The sequence below is a fragment of the Poeciliopsis prolifica genome, unplaced genomic scaffold, assembly GCF_027474105.1.
Source record: "Poeciliopsis prolifica strain line A6 unplaced genomic scaffold, Auburn_PproV2 SCAFFOLD001, whole genome shotgun sequence".
In the NCBI taxonomy this organism is placed as follows: domain Eukaryota; kingdom Metazoa; phylum Chordata; class Actinopteri; order Cyprinodontiformes; family Poeciliidae; genus Poeciliopsis; species Poeciliopsis prolifica.
The window spans coordinates 15113633-15138670 of record NW_026562376.1 but is presented as its reverse complement, the minus strand read 5'-3'; the positions used below and the strand labels follow the sequence as shown (position 1 = coordinate 15138670).

General features: G+C 39.1%; 1 protein-coding gene across 2 annotated transcripts in view; it reads left to right on the top strand.

Annotated features, from left to right (window-relative positions):
- Positions 1–1309: 1309 nt before the first annotated feature.
- The window catches only part of LOC129361280 (receptor-type tyrosine-protein phosphatase eta-like), a 54130-nt gene continuing 30401 nt past the window's right edge, over positions 1310–25038 (top strand). Inside the window, exon 1 of one of the 2 annotated variants that reach the window (XM_055032045.1) lies at positions 1310–1535. In XM_055032045.1, coding sequence (XP_054888020.1) covers positions 1470–1535 — 66 coding nt within the window. In that variant the 5' untranslated portion in view covers positions 1310–1469. The remainder of the gene's footprint in view (positions 1536–25038) is intronic. The other variant, XM_055032035.1, reaches the window with a different exon arrangement.

Genomic DNA, 25038 nt, shown 5'->3' with positions numbered 1-25038 from the left:
TTAACACTGTGCCACAAACACAATAAGAGGAAATATAAAGGCCAACCATAGCTGCTTTGGTAAATGTTCCTTCTGATGCTCATCTTAATTTTTTTAATGTTTGCTGGTATCATGGGATAGTTGGTCCTCACCTGCTGCCAATAGAGAAGCTGCTGCTCTTCCTGGTTTTTTTCACCTCTTCCTCACAATTTGCATGCCATCATTATCTAAAGCCAGTGATGGCATGCAATCTGTGGCCGGTGCATCACTGACGCGAGTGCGGTTCAAAGCCTCAATATACTCTGGTTTCCTTTCAAAGATGTTCCTGTTGAGCTCAGGGGCTCTGCGTGTTGTTTGTACTCTTCTGAATTCATACTTTAAATCAGTTTTGAAGATCCGAATCTGGAAAGATATTTAGAAAAAAAAAGGCAAGAAGGAATGCTCTATTTGTATTAAACTTTTACACATTTTTGTCACAATCACAATGACTGTGCTTTATTGAGTTTGTATGGCATTGGACCAAAAATAAATAAATAAATATATATATATATTTATTTATGCCTTCTTTATGTTTAGAACTGATGGACTTCTCAGATCTACTGTATAAAAACATGTCTGATGATCCAGCACATAAAATAGACTGAAGCCTGTTCAAGAGGGATGAACGTGTTTGCAGACACAAGGAGGAGTTGCGTAAACTTCTGTAAACTGTCTTGCAGAGTGGTGGTGGTGGTAGTGTCTCCTTAAATTAATTAACGACGAAAAGACTGAATGTAAATGGCCGTTTTCCAGACACTGAATTACAAGCAAACGCATCCTCAACTCAGATGAAATGTGTTTTTCTTCCTCTTCTTCTTCCTTGAACGTATCACATGAGGAGCCCCATGACGCGCATTTTGTCCCGCACTTGACTCGAGTCTGTGAAACCCACCAATTCTTTCCACGCACTCGTGTGACCCCCAAAGAGGAGGCAGCATCACCTGCGAGGAGCCGAGCCGCGTGCAGCAGAAACAGCCTGGGTTGTCGCGCGCTGCGGGGCCCGAAAAGCCTCCAGGCTCCAGGGCTCACGGCGAGCGCGCGGGGTGACGCGCTGCGCTCTCTCGGCTGGACATGCGGGTCCGCGGCGAGGCCTTTCTTTCCTCGAAAGGCTTCCAGAACGAGAGCGTTTCCTCTCAAGACGCCTGAATAACGCTGATAAAAAGCCAAACAAACTGCTGCTGATGAGAGGAGTGGCTCAGTCACGACGCTCCGCCCCTCCGTTAAACCAGCGAGGAGGAGGGAAAAAAAAAAAAAAAACTAACTTTCTCTCCTCTCACTTTGAACTTCACTGATGTCGCTGGCGCCCGTCCGAAAGAAGCAGAGTGGGGACCGGGAGGGCTAGCGTTTTCAAGGCAGGAAGTTTAAACATGAGGACCGTCAGCGAGTAGAAGACAGTAAAGACACCAAGACTCTTGTTTTTGTTTTTGAGTCCATCAGGAGAGAGCGGCATCATGAAGCCGCTCCGGCGCTTCAGCTTCACCCTGTGGACTCTGCTGGCTCTCGGCGCTCTCCTCCCGGTAGGGAAACCTCTTCGGTTTCGACATTTTACTCAAATATGAAACTTTTTTTTTAAACCCTCCGCCAAAAAAAAAAAAAAAAAAAAATAGAGGTAACAAGATTAGGGTGTTTTTTTTTTTTTAGTTTTTAATTTTAATTTTTATTTTTTGAAGAGTCAAGTCAGGTTTAATCTGACAGGTGTGACTGCACCTGTTGCGCAGGTAGAGCAGATAGAGTCCAACACAGACCCACTCAGACCCACACAGACCCACACAAACCCATTCAGACTCACAAACTAGGACATTTATTTAGGAAGTGGCTTCAACTGAAGATACGGTGAGAACAAACATGAGCTCTTGTTCCTGTGTGGGTTAATTTGATCAGGGATGTATTGAATTGGACTATTTATGAAAAATGACTATTTATTGGAGAGAAGAAGCAACTACATCTTTATAGCCACAAACTACATTTCAAAAGGTAAAAAACCCCAACAACAAACAAAAAAAAAAGTTCAGGGTTTGAACATTTATTCTTCAGTTCTAGTTTTCCTCGGAGAAACAGATGACATTTGGAAAAAACCCAAAAACTTAATAATTATGGTTGGAAACTTGTACATCAAGACAAATGTCGCTTTGTTCTGAAGTATTGGTGGGTGTGAATGATAGGAGAGATTACCTGTAGGTCACTAATAAGAAGTGCTTGGATTGGAAAAGTTTCATCAGCAGAGGGATATATATTGGAAGTCATAAGAAATATTTTCTGACAAGATTTTCTTTAATCAAGAGAACTTGTGATGTTTAACATATTCATATCTACACACATTGCAAACAAACAAACAAAAAACATGGCCTCCTTCACAGTAGTAAGTAAGGAAGTAGGCAAGTTACGTAAATTGTAGATATGAAACAGAACAAATTTAGGACACTAGATTTTTAATTTTAAATTATGCAGAAATGTGTTATTTTTTTATAATTTAACAGACTTACAGGTACAAAAATGTACAAATATTGATGAGAAGGTTTTGCTTAGCTCACAACGGCTTAAAGTAGGTATAACTGTGGAGCTCTTGCTGCTTTCAGGTTGATGGATGTAATTAATAAATCTGGGGAAAATTGACGTAGGTAAGCTGTTCTTAGGTGCTGACAGGGGAAATAAACTCTGGCATTGGTGTTTCTTACATTTCAGTCCCAAATATGCTCAGAAATGTCAAAAATGTTTCTGTTGTCGAAATATTATGAGACGTAAACTGGCATCAAATAAATCCAATCAAGGCAGCATATAAAACTGAAGTTAACCGTCTCGAACTGTGTACCAGGTGTCAGAGAAAATACTAATCTTTTGTAAATTGATGTGTTTTCAGTTTAAAAATGTTCTTTGGTTCATAACAACTAGTGGTTGAGTTTTGCCTGAACCAAAACTGTATATGTACAGTTAGGGCCAGAAATATTTGGACAGTGACACAGGTTTTGTTATTTTAGCTGTTGACAAAAATATGTTCAGAAATACAATTTATATATAATATGGGCTGAAAGTGCACACTCCCAGCTGCAATATGAGAGTTTCCACATCCAAATCGGAGAAAGGATTAGGAATCATAGCTCTGTAATGCAGAGCCTCCTCTTTTTCAAGGGACCAAAAGTAATTGGACAATGGACTCTAAAGGCTGCAAGTAACTCAAAAGGCCTTTCCTCGTTAACCTGTAATCAGTAAGTTAAAAGGTCTGGGGTTGTTTCCAGGTGTGTGGTTTTGCATTGGAAGCTGTTGCTGTGACCAGACAACATGCGGTCAAAGGAGCTCTCAATTGAGGTGAAGCAGAACATCCTGAGGCTGAAAAAAAAGAAAAAAATCCATCACAGAGATGGCAGACATGCTTGGAGTAGCAAAATCAACAGTCGGGTACATTCTGAGGAAAAAGGAATTGACTGGTGAGCTTGGAAACTCAAAAGGCTGGGCGTCCACGGAAGACAACGGTTGGTGGATGATCGCCGCATACTTTCTTTGGTGAAGAAGAACCCGTTCACAACATCAACTGAGGTCCAGAACACTCTCAGGGAAGTAGGTGTATCTGTCTCTAAGTCACAGTAAAGAGAAGACTCCATGAAAGCAAATACAAAGGGTTCACATGTAGATGCAAACCATTCATCAATTCCAAAAATAGACAGGCCAGAGTTAAATTTGCCAAAAACACCTCAAGAAGCCAGCCCAGTTCTGGAAAAGTATTCTATGGACAGACGAGACAAAGATCAACCTGTACCAGAATGATGGGAAGAAAAAAAGTTTGGAGAAGAAAGGGAACGGCACATGATCCAGGCACACCACATCCTCTGTAAAACATGTGGAGGCAACGTGATGGCATGGGCATGCATGGCTTTCAATGGCACTGGGTCACTTGTGTTTATTGATAACATAACAGCAGACAAGAGTAGCCGGATGAATTCTGAAGTGTACCGGGATATACTGTCAGCCCAGATTCAGCCAAATGCTGCAAAGTTGATTGGACGGCGCTTCACAGTACAGATGGATAATGACCCCAAGCATACAGCAAAGCTACCCAGGAGTTCATGAGAGCAAAAAGGTGGAATATTCTGCAATGGCCAAGTCAATCACCAGATCTTAACCCAATTGAGCATGCATTCACTTGCTCAAATCCAGACTTCAACAGAAAAGACCCACTAACAAGCAAGACCTGAAGGCTGCGGCTGTAAAGGCCTGGGAAAGCATTAAGAAGGAGGAAACCAGCGTTTGGTGATGTCCATGGGTTCCAGACTTAAGGCAGTGATTGCCTCCAAAGGATTCGCACAAAATATGAGAAAAACTTTTTTGTTTGGTTATGTTTTATATGTCCAATTACTTTTGAGCTCCTAAAATGTGGAGTGTTTGTAAACAAATGTGTACAATTCCTACATTTTCTATCACATATTTTTGTTCAACCCTTTAAATTAAACGTTACAATCTGCACTGAATTCTGTTGTAGAGGTTTCATTTCAAATCCAATGCGGTGGCATGCAGAGCCCAACTCACAAATATTGTGTTACTGTCCAAATATTTCTGGCCCTAACTGTATATATCTGTAGTGAAATGAAGCGATGTAAAGTTTTAACTGGTTAAGATGGAAAGATTTAACTGTGATAAACTATTGAGACTCAAACAGAAAATATACAAATCAAGTTACATTTACAGTCGTGGAAAAAAGAGGACAGCCTCAACTGTTTTAAAATCAATTAATACTGGAAAATTCAGTTTAACACCAGAACTAAAAATATTTATATATCTTTTAAACGTTTAATATAACCAAAATGCAATTTCTATTCAGGAATATATTAGGGCACCTCCCTGTGCATTTCCACTTGAACCAATAAACAGCCGCATGACGAGAACATCATTACTTTGCAGTTTTAAGGGGGGTTTGTCATGTTTAAACCTCAGACTTTTGATTTGATGTGTTCCTAAACGTTGAAGTCAGCGTGAACACCATGACGAGATCAATGATCTGTCTGATGGCTCCAGAAAGAAGACAGTAGGTTGAAGAGGTCTGAAAATAACTTGTGAAAGATCACTTTAAAAGTGGAGAAACGATTGAAAGTAAAATCCACAACATAACCAGAACCAGAACCGGCAGTCCAGCAAGTTCACCCTGAGAACATGCTGTAAGATGTCAGTAAATATAGATATTTAGTGGACATTGCTAAGTTATACAACATATTTAGCTGGAGGTGTCTGGAGTAAACATTAATGACAATTAATTGAGAAAAATATGTCACATTGAGCTGCTTTTAAACGGACGTAGATGCAAGTATACTCTGCAGTTGAGTATTTTTTAAATTTATTTATTTTTATTATCTATGAAGATAAGATTATCAACTTGATATTTTTTGGACTCAACCTGTTGCAGGTGGAAAATTCAAAAATTGTACTGATTTATTACACTTTACAGTCAAAAAGACTCATCCAATTTTTTTTAGAACTTCCCTCTAAGCACAAAACATAGACAAATGACAAATGAGACAATTTATTTACTTATTTTTAGAAGTTTCTAGGGTGAAATAATTTAAAAAATGCTGTCCTCCCAGCCAGGGAACTATCATAACAAAGAGACAGAGGCATCCAAGCAGCCTCCCTGAAATCCACCTGTCCCACTGGTCAGTCTGGTGAGGGATGGATGGTCGGGTGACAGAGGTTGAGAATGGCATGTGAGGAGATGTGTGACTAACACAAAGGGGTCGGGAATGGAACGAGGTCCTGCTCAGATCCCCTTTTCAGCCAAGTCTGGTCCAGAGCCAGTAGGATGGTCGAACCAATACTTAGAGTTTTTGGCTAAAGAATTACTCGGGAATCTGTTTTTACTGGAGGATGCCTGGGCTGGTCTAGTTTAGTTTGTGCTGGTTTAGTTTAGTTTGTGCAATCAGAGAAATGAGTTGACAGAGAAGTTTTCTCCAGCTATCTAGAACACAGTTCCTCATTGCGGCCCCTCCCCTATATTTTGCTGTGCATTGCTGATCAGCTGAATGGAAAAAAAATAACTGTTGAATTGCCTTTTTTATTGCTTACAAAAAAGACCTATTGTACTTTTTCAAAATATTTCTGATCTCAAAAACACAGTTACGATGTTGAAGTTAAGAACATAACTTTCTAAACCAGCTAATATTTCTAACAAGCTGCCGATCAAAAAGCTAAATTACAATAACATCTCAGAGAGTCGCAGTGGTAGGAATGATACCTTCTTTTCTGGTTTGAATAAAGTCAATTCGAATTGGGAACTGATTAGGAACTGGGAACCAGTATTTTTTCTCACGGTTATGTTGTGAAAATCTCAAAGAGAATTCATGTTATGCAAAATTTGCAGTAACAAAAACTTCTGTTCTCTGTGGAAATACATATTTTTAGTTCTGCACAAACGGACCAATTCATAGTGACGTGATTCTGTACAGCCACTCTGTTCTCTTTTATTTTTTTTTTTCCCCACCGCGTCATTGAACACCTGTTTGTTCAGCAGCATGGAACGTTTCATGTCAGAATAGGTAATGTGAGCGAATGTGGAACTGACTCGTCTCAAACACAGTTAGCCAGAAACAAATAAACGGAACAAACATTTTTATGAACAAAGGTTGTTTTTGCCCCGAGTCACCAGATACATAACATGATAAGAGCGAGGTGGAATATCTGAAAGAAATGGAAACCGGGGCGTGCTGTGATGGCGCAGGGGTGAGCACGCTCCACGTTTGGAGGCTGCAGTCCTCAACGTCGCGGGTTCAAGTCCCAGTGACCTTTGCTGCATGTCTTTCCCCCTCTCATCGCCCCCTTTCCTTAAAACACGAGCCGCAAAAACTTTTTAGACGGAAAAAAGTTTAAAAAAAAAAAAAAAGGACACCGACCATTAATAATTAACAGTGGGTGTGAGAGTTTTGCAACACATCTGCTTTTCTGAGGGGTTTTTTGTTGAGGTGTTGACGTAAAAAGCAAGATGTGTATCTCATACCAGAGTCAGGTTAGGTTTGTCCATGTTATAATTAAAGTCCCTGTGCAGTGCAGGTTACTCATTGTTTCCTGGTAAATTCTGGAAATCATTAATTTGCACAGATTCAAGTGGTTTGTTTTTCTAAATGGCTAGCTTTTCCATGTCTTCCTATCTCTTGAAATTCCCCAATTTCTAGAGAAATTGGGGAATTTCCCGCACCTTTTGACCTCTCTGGATCTCAGCTTTAGACTATACTGATGTCCAACTCTCAATAGCTCTTTTTTACCTCTTTTTGATAAAACACAGGCTATTTCTGTCTCTGTGACATGCAAAAATCTGATCACACGATATGGTACCTGTTTTATTTTCGAAGGGGAAGTGAAAGTTCATTGTGCCATTGATTAAATTAGCTTCTATGAAGACCAAACACTCTGGGCAGAGATGATAGGCTCACGCATGCAAAAGTGAGTCTGACAGTGACACAGCTGGTTTTTAGTGCAGGTAAAAGATGAGCAGGCTGTCAGACTTGCATAATGGACTACTTTGATGTTCAGCAAAACTATTCACCTCATTCATTCTTACACAACTGTGGATCAATTTTTTGGGGTTGAGCGAGATGCGGGGATCAGGATTTACATGTTTAAAAAAAGCGCTGAAAGGTTTAAATGTCTCAGTTCCTTTGATAAAATCAGAGATGAGATTTCTAATGTTTGCACAGTCAAAATCAGCTCATGAAGTCTTTGAAGTGTCTTCTTTAAGGAGCAATGGCAAGAAGGTCATGCTTTTTGCTTTTTGTGGTCACACCAGTCATTTTTTTTAGGAAAAATACCAAAACAAATTTATCTCTGTCTATTCTTTTTTTTACGTTTCAGTTCGCCTTGTGTTAGAATCTTTATCTCTGAAAGTTTATCCTCCAAAATGGAGATCCATAAATTCATTTAATGACCTCTGCCACCTCTTATTTTTCAGACACATGCAGACATTTCCATGTGTCTGATATATATATATATATATATATATATATATATATATATGTAGCTGACTGGATAGCTCAATACATAAGGCATCAGTATATCACCCGAGGGCAGGGTTCGAATCCAGTCTGGGTCCTTAGGCAAGACCCTTCAAGCTACTGCCTACCTCATACCATGAGAGATACTAAGTTGCATAACATGCCGGCTCAGACGTCGCCCGGCCAAACAAGGTCTGCGTCAGGTGTTGGGGAACCAGAGCACCTTGATGACAAATGGGCTACTGGAACAAGACGGAAATGGGCGAGAGATGAAATGGATCTGTTGGAATGCTACTACTCAAGTAACCCTAGTGAGAGAGGTTACATGCAAAGACTGGGGAAGGAATGGTTACTTCGACATCCCCAGTCAACACTAAGCGCTAAACAACTAGTAGCTCAGTGTTCCAACATCCGCAAACGGCAACTGCTATCACAATTGAGATTGACGAGATACAACACAAATGCTACGGCAAAAGGGAGGAACCCGGATGTCAGGACTGTGGGGACTTAACTACAAGTCCCCCCAGTGGGGGATACACGGCCCCAATGAGCGAAACAGAGCTGAACGAGACAGCTGCTGACCTGAGAGAGAGAATCATGACCCGAATGACAACCAGGCCTCCCCGGCGCCAATTACAACGGCTGAGTGAAGTACCATCTGAAAGTCTCATTGAGAATGTGAATGCAGCATTGAGAACGATCCCTACCAACACCATAACAGAAACCAATGAGCTGATCTACAACTCAGCATCAGTGATCCTTGAGATACTTGGCTATAAGAGCAACCATGAGACCCACTACCCACCATGGAAAAGACGGTTAGAGGCTAAAATCAAGGTAACAAGGAGGGAAGTGAGCCAACTGTCAGAGCTCCACAAGGGTGCAATGAAAAGACCAGTACCCAGAAAGTACAGGCAGATGCCCATACCTGAAGCACTCGAGACTGCCAAACAGAGGCTCCAAGCCTTGTCCAGCCGCCTAAAGAGATACACAAGGGAGAATGAATCCAGAAGGATTAACCGGCTCTTCTCCACTCAACCAGCTAAGGTGTACTCTCAATGGCAGGGTACAATAACAACAGAGCAGACCCACCAAGGCTGGAGACGGAACAATACTGGAAAGGCATATGGGAAAGGGAGGCGTCCCACAACAGCAATGCACAGTGGCTGATCTCTCTACGAGAGGACCACAGCAACCTCCCTGAGCAAGCCCCGGTAACCATCACTGTGACAGATGTCCAAGAAAGAGTCTCAGGTATGAAAAACTGGACAGCACCAGGGCCTGACATGATCCATGCCTACTGGCTAAAGAAACTCACTGCTCTCCATGAGCGAATGGCAGCCCAAATGAACCAGCTGCTACAAAGTGGGACTCACCCTGAATGGTTAACTGAAGGGCGGACAATCCTAATCCAGAAGGATCCATCAAAGGGTCCAGTCCCACCCAACTACCGACCAATAACCTGCCTCTCCACAACCTGGAAGCTCATGTCAGGCATCATAGCGGCCAAGATAAGCAAACACATGGATAAACACATGAGCACGGCACAGAAGGGTATCGGTGTAAATAGCAGAGCCAAACACCAACTCCTCGTAGACCGCACAGTTGCCCGAGACTGCAAAACCCGACACACCAACCTGTGCATGCTTGGATTGATTACAAAGCCTATGACTCAATGCCGCATACTTGGATCATTGAATGCTTAGAGATGTATAACATCAACAGACTCTGAGAGCCTTCATTGCAAACTCGATGAGGCTGTGGAAAACCACCCTTGAAGCCAACTGCAACCACTTGCACAAGTGTCCATCAAATGTGGCATACCAAGGAGATGCTCTGTCCCCGCTACTGTTCTGCATAGGCCTGAACCCCCTCAGCCAAGTTATCAACAAGACTGGCTACGGATACAGACTCAAAAATGGGCCAATATCAGTCACCTACTCTACATGGATGACATCAAGCTGTACGCCAAGTGTGAGCGAGACATCGACTCACTGATCCACACCACCAGGATCTACAGCACTGACATTGGGATGTCATTCGGACTAGAGAAATGTGGTCGGCTGGTCACAAAAAGGGGGAAGGTCATCCACACAGAAGGGGTCTCACTCCCAGAAGGAACAATAGCAGACATAGAGGACAGTTACAAGTACCTAGGTATACCACAAGCAAATGGCAACCTCGATGAGGTCACAAGGAAAGGAGCCACAGCTAAATACCTCCAACGAATAAGGCAAGTCCTGAGAAGCCAGCTCAATGGCAAGAACAAAATCCGTGCGATAAACAGCTATGCCTTGCCAGTAATCAGATACCCTGCTGGAATAATTAGCTGGCCAAGGAGGAGATAAAAGCCACAGATATTAAGACCAGAAAGCTACTAACAATGCATGGAGGGTTCCATCCCAAATCCAGCACCCTGAGACTGTACACGAGCCGCAAGGAAGGAGGCAGAGGACTAGTGAGTGTGAGAACCACTGTCCAGGACGAAACAACTAAGATCCATAAATACATCAGAGACAAAGCCTCAACAGACAATGTGCTCAGTGAATGTCTCAGACAACAGGAACGGAGGTTGAGGTGCCAGAGATACCATCATGGGAGGACAAACCCCTACATGGGATGTACCACCAGCAAATAACCCAAGTGGCTGATATCAGTAAATCCTACCAATGGCTGGAAAAAGCTGGACTCAAGGACAGCACAGAGGCCCTCATCCTGGCAGCCCAGGAACAGGCCCTAAACACCAGAGCAATAGAGGCCCAGATCTACCACACCAGACAAGACCCAAGGTGTAGGTTGTGCAAGGAGGCCCCTGAGACAGTCCAGCACATCACAGCAGGGTGCAAGATACTTGCAGGAAAGCGTACATGGAGCGACATAACCAAGTGGCAGGCATAGTGTACAGAAACATCTGTGCAGAATATGGACTGGAAACCCCGAGATCAAAGTGGGAAACACCCAAAGGTGGTAGAGAAACACCAGAGCTAAGATCCTGTGGGACTTCCAGATCCAGACAGACAAAATGGTAATGGCGAACCAACCAGATTGTCGTAGTGGATAAACATCAGAGGAAAGCCGTTGTGGTAGATGTAGCAATACCAAGTGATTGCAACATCAGGAAAAAGGAGCACGAGAACTAGAGAAATACCAGGGCCTCAGGAGGAACTGGAGAGGGCCTGGAAGGTGAAGACCACAGTGGTGCCTGTGGTCATCGGGCCCTCGGGGCAGTAACCCCCAAACTGGAGCAGTGGCTACAACAGATCCCAGGAACAACATCAACATCTCAGTCCAGAAATGTGCAGTCCTTGGCACAGCCAAGATACTGCGCAGAACCCTCAAGCTCCCAGGCCTCTGGTAGAGGACCCGAGCTCAGAGGATAAGAACCACCCGCGGTGGGTGAGAAGGGAATTTTTTTTTATTTTTGTGTGTGTGTGTGTGTGTGTGTGTATTTTTTCAGAACAACTTTGCTCAGAGTGATGTATGTTTGTAACTCTAATCCTCACTGTTTTCATCTCAGATAACAGGAACACATGATGACGACAAAATTAGCAAATATTTTAACAACTGTGGGGGGAAAAAAAGCTGGAACAGATTAAATTAATTCAAATTACATCAGCAACTACCATTTGCTAATTTGAGAGTCAGAAGCTGAATATAGTTGTATGTTGCATAAGATAAGAGTAGAACTTGAAAAGGGGAAATATTTAGCTTCCTTCTTTGGAATTTGTTTTGTGTACTGACATTTTCCATAAAGACAGTTCTAGCATTTCCGCTTTCAAAAAAACAAGAAACGTCCGCTTACTCCAACATACAAACATCTTGTTTATGAAATGACTGCTTGCCATTTTTCAACCATATAACTCTGCAGTGGTGTTTGCTTAAATCTATTCAATTAAAACAGATTAAGTCAACATTTTGCCAACCCGGATTTAATTCAGATTTGACCCACTTTTGTATATGACTTTTCATGACGTACTTGTAGTCCGAAGTGTGAAAATGTGATGACGCGACTGCAAAACATATAATCTCATTGTACAAGGGTGCAGCGACAATGAAGGGCTTCTGTTTTTTCTGTCAATTTTAGGCAGTTTTTGTTTGAATCATGGTAATAATCACCGGTATAAGTGCAAACTTATTTCAAATAAAAAGAAAAAAATCAGGCCCCATGCACCTATATCAGCTGTTTTAAATTCTGAGGACTTCAGGAATCCTGTCCTTTACGTCTGAAGGACACTTACAACTCCTGGTGTAAGTAGGTTTACTTAATGAGGTGCCCCAGTAGATTATATTATAGTAGGCTGCCCCACTCATTGTTGACTCATGGTTGCTAAAAACTTTACAAGACTGACTGATTTTAGTCACATAGTGGGTGTAAAATATTGAATACGATGTTGTGCTAGATGACTGGCTTTATTTTCACTCCTACATTTAACTTGACATAAAATTACAAGTGGATCTTCCATATTGTCAACTGTATTCTGGGTAAAGCTCGTCACAAGCTTTACCACCAACATCATCATCAGTCACTTGGCAACAGATGGTAAACTAGCTCGAGCATTTCCACGTGCTAAGTTAAGATGAGTGGAGCTCCAGGGAGCGGCACAGTGAAAATGATGGAAAAAATAGAGCAAGGAAAAGAAAAAACTGGAGGAATATTTTGTTCCTCGTCTTTGAGATGAACTGGACTGAGTCATGCGGCACGTGCCTCTGCGTACCCGTTTCAACGTATCAACCAGGCTTCAGGCTCTGAGTTGAAATTGATAAAGTGTCAAAATGATCTGAATCCATCCAAGGTTGGATGGAACTGATTTGACTTTATGTTTCGTCATTAGTGACCAATGGATTGATGTTTCTGTTGTTCATGACATGGTCGCTCTCTGTGGTGGTGAAACTCATAGGATCCACTGTTGCAGGCATGTCTATGTTGTAAAGTTACATTATCATGAGCTTTATTATTTAGGTATGAACCCCAGTCAATAACTCCGCCCCCTGGCCCGACTCTGACTTGTTCCGCTAGTCGAGTGTATATTTCCATAAGTGTGCATGCATTATCATTGCTTAAAGCCCAACCTATTAATGAGCAGGAAAAGTACAACACTTTGCATAAGTTTATCATGCCGTGGAGCTTTTCCCTGTTCCAACTAATTCTGTTGCTTTCTCTCTCATTCCATCGCAGCTTGTAGAAACTAGAGTAGTGACATTTCTGTAAGCGTCATGGACCAAAGGAATGTGAGATTTTTCTACTACTAAAAGAATTGATGCTGTGTGAGGAACAAATTTAATGCAACTGAATTAATTTTGTGCAATTGTTTAAAACAGGAATAATGTGGAATGACGCACATTTTACTCTGCGACTTCTCTTTCTGAGTGCTCTCGTATTACTATTATTTAAATTGCAAGGGACACGTCTGCTGGGCTCGCATTGTTGCGTTCAAGTGGATAAGTCACAAATCAAGCCCTCTTTTGTGGGAGGTCCCACCCACTCTCAGCCGCCCTCTCATGTCCTTCAGGGCGGCTCAGTTTCAGATTACCATTCGTAAAAGATGCTGCTTTTTGACCAGGAATGTAACTGGAAGCTGTACATGTTCAATGCAAAATGAATTACAAAGAGTCACAGTTCCCCATTCATGTAAATGAGACACAGGCTTCTCTGGCAGCCTGAAAGACTTCATTGTCCAGGAGATGGTTATCATTTTATCAGTGGCCTCTGAATAAGTTAATGAGAAAACGCTGTGAGGGTGATATAAGAAATTATTTTTCTCTAACTTTGAATGATTTACCATAATCTGGTTATACTTTCACTCCAGATTAACTGCTTTAAATGCTTTGTAATTAAAACGACCCACATGGAAATACAGCATATAAAATGGGGTAAATTCAATTTTTTGTTTTCTTTTTTATATTTGTACATGGACTAGACGTCCATACCTTCTTACACGTTCTTTGTTCAGTACATAAAGTTGTCATTTCATTCCCAAAATTTAACTACTTGGGACAAGTTGAAGTATAAACACACATTTTTCTGGATATCACCAAAAATATTAAGCAGGTTTGGTTATTATGGTCCATCAATCCTTACGCCGTAACACAGTTATACCTGCTGTTTATTTTTGGCAATCAACTTCGCATCTGAGGATGTGATGTATCTAAAACACAAGCCATAATATCAGACATATATGTTAAAATCCTTATTGTTTTGGCCTTACGTAATATTTAAAATTTACAGAGAAATAAAACTTTAGGCTTTCTTTCACTACAAACCGTCACCTGCATTAACAGAAATAATTGCTTGAAATATGCCACATTTTTAGTAAGCATGAAAAGTAAAAAAATGTGTGTTTGGTGCTTTTTTTTGTGAGAAAACGCTTTTTGGCAACAAATCTTATAAAGCAGACAAAGTCAAGATTGTAAATGATCTTTTAAGTGGCAACATTTGTGAGTCGTGCGACACAGAAAAATCTTCAGGTCGCATCTATGAAAAGCTACCAGACGCCCTGCCAGTGCCAAACACTTTATTCTATTATTGATTTGTTTGCCATTGTTTATCAAATAAAATGATTGCTGTCTTTAGAAACAGAACATATTGAAGCTTCATCCTAGTGCTCTAAGATTTATTTGGAAGAAGCAATGTTGCAACAAAGAAATAATCTACCAAACACAAATTATGTTACTTTTTGATGAAGATACGACATCATTTTTTTTCTTAAACTATTTTTTTTTAAAAATCGAATTTATTGATATGCAGCTTTACATCCAAGCCAGTTCAATAAGTAGCATGAGTGTTATTCACATCACCTATTATTGGTAATAAGGTTGTGCTTGGTTAGTGTACATTGTATGACAGATACAGTGAGGAACTAAGGAAACAAGTTGGCATGGTTTATTTATTGGCTGTTTTTTTATTTTACAGTCACTGAACTGTGCCTTCGCCTCATGTTGCAGCCTTCTTTCTTAGATTTTGGATCTTAGCTGCATCAGGAAATGCCTGTGCAGTTGACCTTTTTAGAACGTGTTCTGCACTAAAGCTTCAGTTTTGAATGGAGGGACGTAACATTTACAGTAGCTGTTGAAACTAAATAAGTCAAGACCTTCTGTAAGAACAACTGTTTAAATAGACAAGAAAACATAGATAGTTGAAGCTGTGAAGAATGTGAAGCAGATAAGATCCAGTTCGGGCCTAAAGTCTAATTTTAAACTGAGAATAGTTTCTTAATACTTGCACTGGACATCAAACTTCCTTTTTATCACATTGAGACTGTAATTACATGGTGAGAAAAGCAGAAAGAAGCCAGTCAGTAAAAGCACAAATTCTTCAATGTGGTTTTTCTCTTCAGTCACACATTTATGCTCCTCTTTTCTCTTTCACACTGCTCACCCTGATCACGCTTCAGCGTGTCCGCTACAGTGGCTTGAGCCCCTGGGTGTGGGTGTGTGCGCGTTCAACCGCGATTTCCACCAGCATCATGAGGAAGCGCTGACGGCAGGCACAGAGTACAGCGATGGGTATCTGCTGCCAGCAGCTGTGCGACTCTGCAGCGCAGTGAGTCAGTCCAAAAATACCACGTCACTCATTTTCATAGACTGATGTGGCGTGCGATAGCAGCGGCAGGACGGCTGCTTCTATCTCCAGGAAGCTGATACCTGGAGACAAACGTGGTCATAGCTAAAGCTATCTTCCTGTGAATTATTTAATTTTTTTGCAGGCAGTCAGGATGTTCTTAGACCAAGCTCGTTTTCATAAATCATATGTCTGTATGTGTAATTTCGATCTACCAGTTTTACTGAGGGGGAAAAGATGTGTGTCTTGATGTTGTATATTGCCAAACAAAGAGCGTAAAAGTGTGAACACACCAAGTGCTTAAGTTGTAAGCCATTCAAAAATGTAAAAGTTAAAATTAATGAAACTTACTTTTTGAAAAATTATTTAAATAATATATTTGCTTATAATCTACTGATGTTCCACAAGGCAAGAAAAAGTAGAATGACATTAAAGCTAAAACATTTTCCACTGTCATTGAAGATAATATGAGGACAATTTGATCTGTTTATTTGATCATAATTAAAACTAATTTGTAAATTATTCCACAAAGATGAAAAGTTGCCAAAAAACCTAAATCATAGATAAATTAGAAGCCCTAATGTTACGTTAATCCATTAATAATGACTGATTATGTAATTTAATATGTAATGATGACCAGAGGGTTGAGTAAAACCAGTTTTGACTATTAGGGAGGTATTCACAAAAAAGTCTGTGATTCTTTACAGATAATCAAACATGTGTTGACATATGTTTACGCATAATGTTTACATGTGAAAAGAAAACATAATTAGATACAGCTCACACAAAGATGCAATCAAATGGAAAAATATCGTAATGCCAATATTTGTCTGGAATTATAGTTTACACCCTATTTCTTTTGCATCAGCATTTTTTCATCAGATTCCACCCAACACTTTCTGCTTCTGTTGTAATACGTTTTTATTGTAACGGCTGTTTTAATCAAATTTTTAGCCCTCTGACTGGTTGCGGACCTAAGTGCGTGAGCAGAATTTCTAATCGTTCCTCCAAAATAAGTTGACTGTAAACTCCATCTTTTGCAGATGAGGTTCTGAAGCCAGAACTCCACATTTTAACTAACCGGCAATGATCTCAAAGGGACCATTTAGATTTGTTTTCTGTCCTTCTGGAGAGTTGTAATCAGCAGTCAGTGACATATATTTAGTACCCCAAGATCCCTCAGCTTAAAAATAATAGTAATTCTGTCCTGGAAGCTGTTATTTACATTGAGGTTTAGAGCTACACAGCAAATCCAGCAGGCCCAACTCAACTCTGTCAGATTTGATTTCAACACATCTAAAGTGTCTATATGGGTCCACACCAGAAAGTGTTGATTTAACTCGCTACCTTAACTAAGTGTCAAATATCAAATTTGTTTAATCATTTAACACTTTCTAACACTAATTCAGTGTTACATCTAAATATTAACTCTCAGAGTATCTTTTTTTTTACCATCATAAGAGTCATTTGTAATTAATATTAACCCTCTCCAGGCAGATGTTGTAGATTTGCAACAACTAAATGCTACTTAGCTAGTCTTTGCAAGTAATTTGAGCCTGAGAGGATTAAATAAGTATTTTATTGTTTTGAACTTTTAAAAAGTCTTTGGAAAATAAACATTTAATAAAGAGGCAATTATTTTTTCTCAAATGCATTTATTTCAAAACGTGCACCATAATTACAAAACATATTACAATGTGGAATAATGTGCATGTTTCACATTATTCCACATAATGTCAGACCTTATGAAAAGGTCTAACATATCAGCTGTGCAATACACAATGCAGTATGCTTAATACAGTTTTCTTCAATACAATATGCATGAAATTGTTCAAAGTACAATTTGGAGAAAGTAAAGCTAATATGATACAGTAAATGTTCTTTCAACAGGTAGATTGCCAGATATTACAGTACGTAACAGACCAACCTGATATTCAGGTCCATCCCTCTTACCCAATTTATATTTCTGTTTATGAGAGACTGGGCCTCTCTGCCCAAAGAGCTGTCCACTCACTAACACAGATTGTCTTCAGCTTTGTTGGGCTGTTCATGAACTTTGGCCGGGGACATAAAGTACATTGGAGAGTCTTCAGTCTCCGAGTACGATAGCCAGTGTTGGTCTCTGGATCATAACTAAAGAAAAAACAGAACAATTAAAAATGGAATGAAGAAATACATTTTTACTACAACTCTTAACAACAAGCCTCAATTACAGAATTGTGGAGTTTCAGACACTTACATAATTTTTGGAGCTATAATCTTCGAAGGATCCATGAGGGATTCTTCAGGAGGGGGAGGTTGATGCTGATGTCTGGCAATTCATCCTCAACCAAACTGGTACTAATATATAGAAAAAGGCAATAAAAGGATTTATGCTGCATAATAAGAAGAGCCAACAGCAGGAATAATGCTTTCAACACGAAAAAGCCTTTTACAGTTTTTCAAAGGAAAAAAAAATTGGTTGATAAATCTGACCATTATTCATGTAAACCTTCAATATCATGGAAAAACTCCAAATTATTACGGATTTGATTGTTAGGCAAGAATTTGACTGAATGTTCACCGGCTCGATTTTTATACTTCGCAAACACTTAGTATGCTAAGCTAAATATACTAATAACACCGAGCCATATGGTGAACGTGATGTCTTGATCTTAACTCAAAATAATAGTTATGAACCATCTCAGACAAAAAAAAAAACTTTCCAAGCGCAGTGAATAACTCAGACATGTGGAAAGTAAGTTGTCCTTAAATGACTTGGCTTCTGCCGCGTCGCTTCAGAGGGAACCTGTGATTCTGGGGCGGAGTCAGAGAATGAACTCCTGTCGTGTTACAGTTGCTGTCGGAGTTCAGAGTTGAGAAGTCAAGAGTTTCTGATTCCATTTTAACACCTCTAGATTTGATACAGAAACGCTTTGTTTTGTCACTGGATCCTAACTACTAATAATATGCATCCCAGAGTTACATAAACAGAATGTGACTCTGTGAGAGTAAAATTAACTCTGCTTTTGCATAAAGTCTGCTAACACCAAAACATTTAACACTTTTGAATTTCTTGTGTATTTACAACAAAGACTGAGTTGGTCTATTTTGTGTTTGTAAACATTTTTACATTTGCAACAACTGCTGGGAGAAGACAGACATGCAACTTGACAAGGGGACAAAAATATTGTGTATGAATTGAATTTTACATGACACTCGCTTTCCATCAGCTGAATTGTGTCGCGTCATGCAAAGCACTTTGTGTTACAACACCTTTTATGTAATGGATCATTGTTCTTCAACACATGTCCTCAGTGAAAATAACCATAGACCTTGACTTAAAGAAGTGTGTAATGTGACATGATGATGGTGTAAACATCATGTTGAAGTTGTTATGGGATCAATTTTAGAATACACTCCAGGTTGATCTGCCAATGATTCAACATTTATGTTCAAAACTGAGATGATTTAGAACAAACAGTTCTGCTGTCTACTGATTGTAAGATACTCACTGCTAATATTAACATCAAATAACCTCACTTACAAAAACTATTGCTTTAATATTTTAGTATGTCAGCTGTCTGCTGACATATAACTGCTGTAGTAAATAACTTATAAAAGGTCGTTGCATTAAACTGACTGATTCTAGCTGATGTATATTGTAACTTTGGCAAAAGTAAAATCCGTGTCTCTCATCAATAAAGAAAAAAACAAGCTGAATAAAACAACAAACAGAAGGTGTGTTACATTTGGCCAAGCTTTCATGTCCACAATAAACGGCAATAATCTGTAAAAGTGAGGCCTGAGTTGCTTTTTGAGCCATTGTCGTGTGGTTCTCGTCTTCCACTGTTTGACCTTAATTAGGCGGAGGTCTGAAGCAAGACACATTACTTAACTTAAACATCCTTGATGCTGTCTCGGTGCGTTGTCAAAGGTATCTGGCTGGGCACAGGAAGTACAGGAAGTTTTCTTAGAACAAAATACAATAAGTAGGTACAGAGTGCTGTGGGAATTGAACTTTGAGATGGAGAACAAACCTGCCACTGTGTTGGAAAAGAGAAGCAGGGAGAAGAATGGCATCTTTCGTGCTGCAATGTTTTGCATTTTAACTAGAAGACAGCTTCCTCATTTTAAAGAGGAAAGTCAGCGGAGAGGATCTCGCTGTTAATCTTCACCCGACATGCATAAACGGAAAGTGACAACCAAACAATCTGTCTGCATAGCTGAATGCAGAAATTACTGTGTTTTACTGAAAAATATTTGCATGTTTTGTAAAGCAGCGTAACATATCAGGTGGTCACGAACAGGAAACTGAATCTTTCAGGTTATTCTTGTCAGACTGAGCCTAAGGATTTATACAGATAATTACCTGGTAACAATGAAATGAATCAAAAGGTATACGTTTTTCTGTTGTAATAATTCGAATGAAGATGCATAATCCCCTAAAGGGATTGGTCTGTCTGAGTCACCTGACTGTTTAAGTCTTAAATGAAAGATGCATGTGAAAGTAAACTGCAATTTATTTGAACAATTAAAATAATTGTGTCTTAATCTTTTCTAATAGGTTTACAACAACAATCTGGCTGCACTGAAAGTCAAACTTCATCAACAGCTCCCAAACACATCCAAAAAAGGCAGAACATCCCATCAACCTCAGCTGGTCCAGTTGAAGCTTTAATTGCTTTCAACAGAAATTAGAGAAAAATACTTCAAGCCAGAATCTGCTGCATCAGAAATCCTTCAGTGCTCACTTTTGAAGATTTTAAGTTTTTGGTTCCTATTCTATAAGAGTAGCAAAGTGTCAAACTTATTTTATGTAATAATTTTAGTTCTCCTTTATTCAAAACAAAATTATTTTTGTTTCAAATGCATGTTGCATGAAGCATAATTCAGTTGAAGGAAGTTAAAAAGTGTGTCGATTGAAACAAACGTTAGTGATGTTCCGTTTAAAACTTGGGGATTTGCTAAAGAGTGAGGTGAATGCTTTCCACCTACATATAAAAAACTTCATATTTCTTCACCTTTTTTAAACTATTTTACTAAAAAAAAAACTACAGCTTTTTACATTTCCCATTGCTTGTGCCTTGACTCATGCAACAGCATAGCATGCACCTGGATGGACTTGTCTAAAATTTGCTGACATTTTGAAATCCCCCAGAAACAGTGGATTTCAAGTGTTTTAAATGTCCTTTTTTTTTTTTTTTTTTAGAATACTTCCATTACTATACATCTAACCGTATCAAGCAAAAAATTGAAAAGGTCAGTTGTTAATTTCCCCTGCTTACAAAGAAGAACAACTTAGCTGTTTGGAAATATCTTAAGAAATCTCTGGGGAAGCTAAAGTTTTTCCACCCATCACATTTTATTAAGATAAACCTGTTTTAAAAGGTATAAGTAGCTTATTTGTCAAGCAGCTGATAGTAGGCCTAAAACCACAACTGACACCTGACTAGTTAATACCAAAGTGTTTAATAGCATTACCTCTGCCAATCCATGCCTACGCAACGGCAAGACGATAATGTAATAGTTTTATAAAAATTTATTAGTCATATATTATTGAAAAGGTTCTACAGCAGTGCCTATTTTTATGCATTGCGTAAGGTGTAATCAGGTGTAATGTGTCTGTGAACCATTTCAGCATAACCTTTTCTCCCTTGATGTTTTTCTCACTATCAGAGCCAGTTTTGTTGATGAATTTAGTGCAAAGCAGATCCATCGTCATGATCAACAGCTTTCCACCTTTTGAACATATAGATTGTAGGGATTCATATTTAGAAAAGTCTACTTTTTGCACTTCAATCTACCGTACATTCCTCACCAGGGTGAGCTATGTTCATTCAGCTTTTGGTCTAAAGATACATAACAAGGGAAGATGTTAACAACTGGGTCTGAAGTTTTGTTTTTATATTGGAAGTTGGAGATTGGATCTGTGAATGACATCTCCCCGAGTTATACTCGAGTTTTTTGTCACAAACTAGATGAAAAGAAAATGACATTTCAAATTAATTTTGTTTCTTTGACTACTTATTTTTCTTTATTAGATGCCCAATGAATGATTACAGGTGTGTGATAATGTGATGGTGTAGCTCACCTGTGTTCTTCATTATTTTCAATGATCAGTAGGAGTTGATTTAGGTCAGGGGTGTCAAACTCCAGGCCTCAAGGGCCACTGCCCTGCAGTTTTTAGATGTGGCACAGGTACAAAACACTTGAATAAAATGATTTCTTGTGCAATTTTGTAATGATCTTGAAAACCTCAAACCAGTTTTTTTCCCAACTTTTACCTCATACCATTTTTGAAAAACTTTTGTAGCTTTTCCTGTTCTTTGCTCTCTTTGTAAGGAACACTTGCCCAAAGTTACCCACACTTAGTTAAGACTGAAACATGATTAATGGAGAACGTACCCCCCATTTTTTGTAGATTTTTCTTTTGTTCAACATTCTCAGATCAAGTCTGTGTTTAAGGGCTGAACCCAGAACAAACAGCCTTGAAGGTGAGTTCTCGACTGTTATTCAGGAAGGAATCTGGATGTTATCGAGAGGCTGACTTAGGAGTCTGAGGGAATCAGAGGAAGGCAGGCGGCCTTTAAGGATGATGTAATGTTTACATAGTGGTCAGTAAAGCTATTTTCTTCTCCTCCCACTCCCGCAGACAGGCACAGTCAAAGGGCACTGATACCGTAGAGATCAGCACTGGGACACTGGCTCAGTCCCAGTGCTGCATGTTTTTCCAAAAGAATTTCCCAGCTAATTTCGCTAATGCTAAAGTCTAAGAGTTCTAAGACATGCACACACAAATCAATGTTAGAATAACCTGAAACAAACAGAGCATTTACCTTGTTTTCATTAAAAAAAAGACTGAATAAGACCATAAGGGATCAAGAGGATTTTTCAAAACTCTATGAAATATTATAATTTGAATTGAAAGGTTTAGTTGTGTCCAGTACTTGTGAGAGGAAAAAAGCCCCTGCTTATCCTTGCAGACTTTTAGACGACCTCCAGTGGTCATTGGACAAAAAGTGGCATATGTTCTTACTCCCAAATAACTCAATAATGTAATTCCCACTCAATCCCATTACAGATATTTCAGTTTTATCTAAATGTTGTAATGCAGCCAAATTCAATTATTCATGAAATGCTAATTGGAACCCGTTACCATTAGCAGGTTTTACAAAACATTTACATCATTAACATGCCTCTCATCACCATTTCACATTACACAGTGAAATGGTGATAACCTGCACAGTTGTTCTCTTTCAGAAATGAAGCTGGCAGGGCAGCGTCACAGAAAGCATGGTGCTGTATTGACAATGTCTCTCAGAGGTCTGCCAATGCCATTCTTTTCAACACTGTAAATGTCAGTGTAACAATCCCAATGTTTGTCAAGTAAATGCTGTAAATTTGAATTATAAATCTTACCCTCTTATTCGCCATGCATATGTTCTTAGTCTTGTTTTAGAGTTTTCGACTCAGTACTTCAGCTTCAAACTGGATTTGGTCCTACATATTTTAGCTGATGCGGGACCCTGACTTCTTCATTTGTGCAACTCAGGAACTATTGAGTTTTCAGCAATCGCTGAGCCAAAGGATAATAGTGTAATAGAGAATAACAACTCCATTTTAGCTAGAGGAAACTTCCAAGGGAGCCAGGTTCAGTATGATTTTGTACCCATCTGCTGTGACTGGTTGGAGTCTGACGGATAGGAATAGTACAGAGTACAAAAATCCCTCGTTCAATATGTCATAATTACTGTCTGCAGCACCTTGACGTCTGCAATCAGAGTGAAGCGCTTATATGTGGGGGAAAAAAAAAAAATTCCAGCTGATGTTACAGTCTCACACCTCTTCTCACTTAAGCTTGTCCTCATTCGAAAGTACAAAGTTGTCAGATGAATTTAGTTTCACAGTTGGCCAAACAAATAAACTCCTGGAGCAGGACAGTGCGAAAATTTTGTTTTGCAGACAGTGGAATAATTTCCCTCTGAAGGGGAGGATTAAGGCCAGGCATTACCAGCCTTCAGACCTTGATTGATGCGGGAACATTTAATGCAAAATGTAAACTTCTGAAATGGGATTCACAGGTCTAGAATGTGCTTGAGATTCTGGTCTTCACAATATTTTTGTCAAATCATTTTTTTTCCCTATTTGATCCCACTAAAATAGGATAAACAATTTTTTATCTGAAATTACAATTGGTTTACTGTTATCATAAAATATAAAACACCCTCAGTCACGTATCATTGCTGCAGGCTGATAATTCTCTTTTCTTTGCATTCTTTGTTTGGGGGAGAAAGACACAGGTTTTAGTGGTGATGCCATGTGTTTAATGTTCGGCAGAGAAGCAAACAGTCTGGAAGGCTTGTTTGAATTTTAGCTAATAATTAATATGTAATCAGCACCATGTGCTCTTCCCTATTACTAGAGCAAATCTGAAGGTAAGGTGGACACAGGAGCGTGTGAAGTTGCAGTTCTGAGGTTGTTGCATAAGATAACCAAGATGTAATGTTGCACATTCAAGGGTCCTTATTGTTAGCTGCAATTTTCCAAATAATTATTTTGATGATCTTAATTTTTTGTTAGTCCACTCACAAACACAGATTTTTGTTTTCTTGTAATGTCACATTCTCCTCAGCAATAGAGCTCAGAGTTTCTTCTGCCATGCAAAAGACTGATTTTTTTTTTTTCTGGGAAGCTTGATGTATGTCGTCAGTATTTCTATTAAACTTTTAACAATTCTTTATTGTTTTTTTTGCTTTGATTATCCAAATTTAAAGTATTATTCAATAAATTGTGTTGATGAATCAAAATCATTTTAACCGGGAACAATTTTTAAATACAAAACTAATTGTTACTTCTATGTCAAACATTCAAGTTAAAAAAAGTTGTCTGCTTCAGTCTAGCTAATGTTTGATTGTTTAATGAAACATTAGACAATCAATGATTAGATTGATTGTTAAAGTTGTTGCACCAACAACTTCAGCCGCTGCACCAAGAACTTTAACTGCTGTAACTAATTACCACCATGTTATACTACTTTTCTTTTATTATTATTAATCAAATTATTCACCAGAAATATACAAAAAGATAAAATATAGTTGCATTACATACATACACAATTTTAAAGTTTTCTTCCTCATAAATTTTTGTTGCCCTTACTAAACCCTTCTCAGTTGTTTGACTAGATGATATAAATGAAATTAAAATAGATCATTTCACTCTACAAATTAGCCTATATGCTGATAATATACTGTTCTTCTCTATTGTGGACATTTTATAACTAAAGATTAAGAATAAAATGAGCAAAATTTCATAATATCTGAAGTGTTTCCTCTGTTAATAATAGTTTGTTATATTTTTCCGTTTATACACCTGGTCACTTAGAATAGGTAACTGTTTTCCAGATCAAAACTAAAGAAGCAGGCTGACAAGCTATGTAAAGCCAGTCTGCTTCAGATAGCTTCCACTTAATTAAAATAATCAATTTGTATACCAAAAATATGCAGGGCACCTAACTTA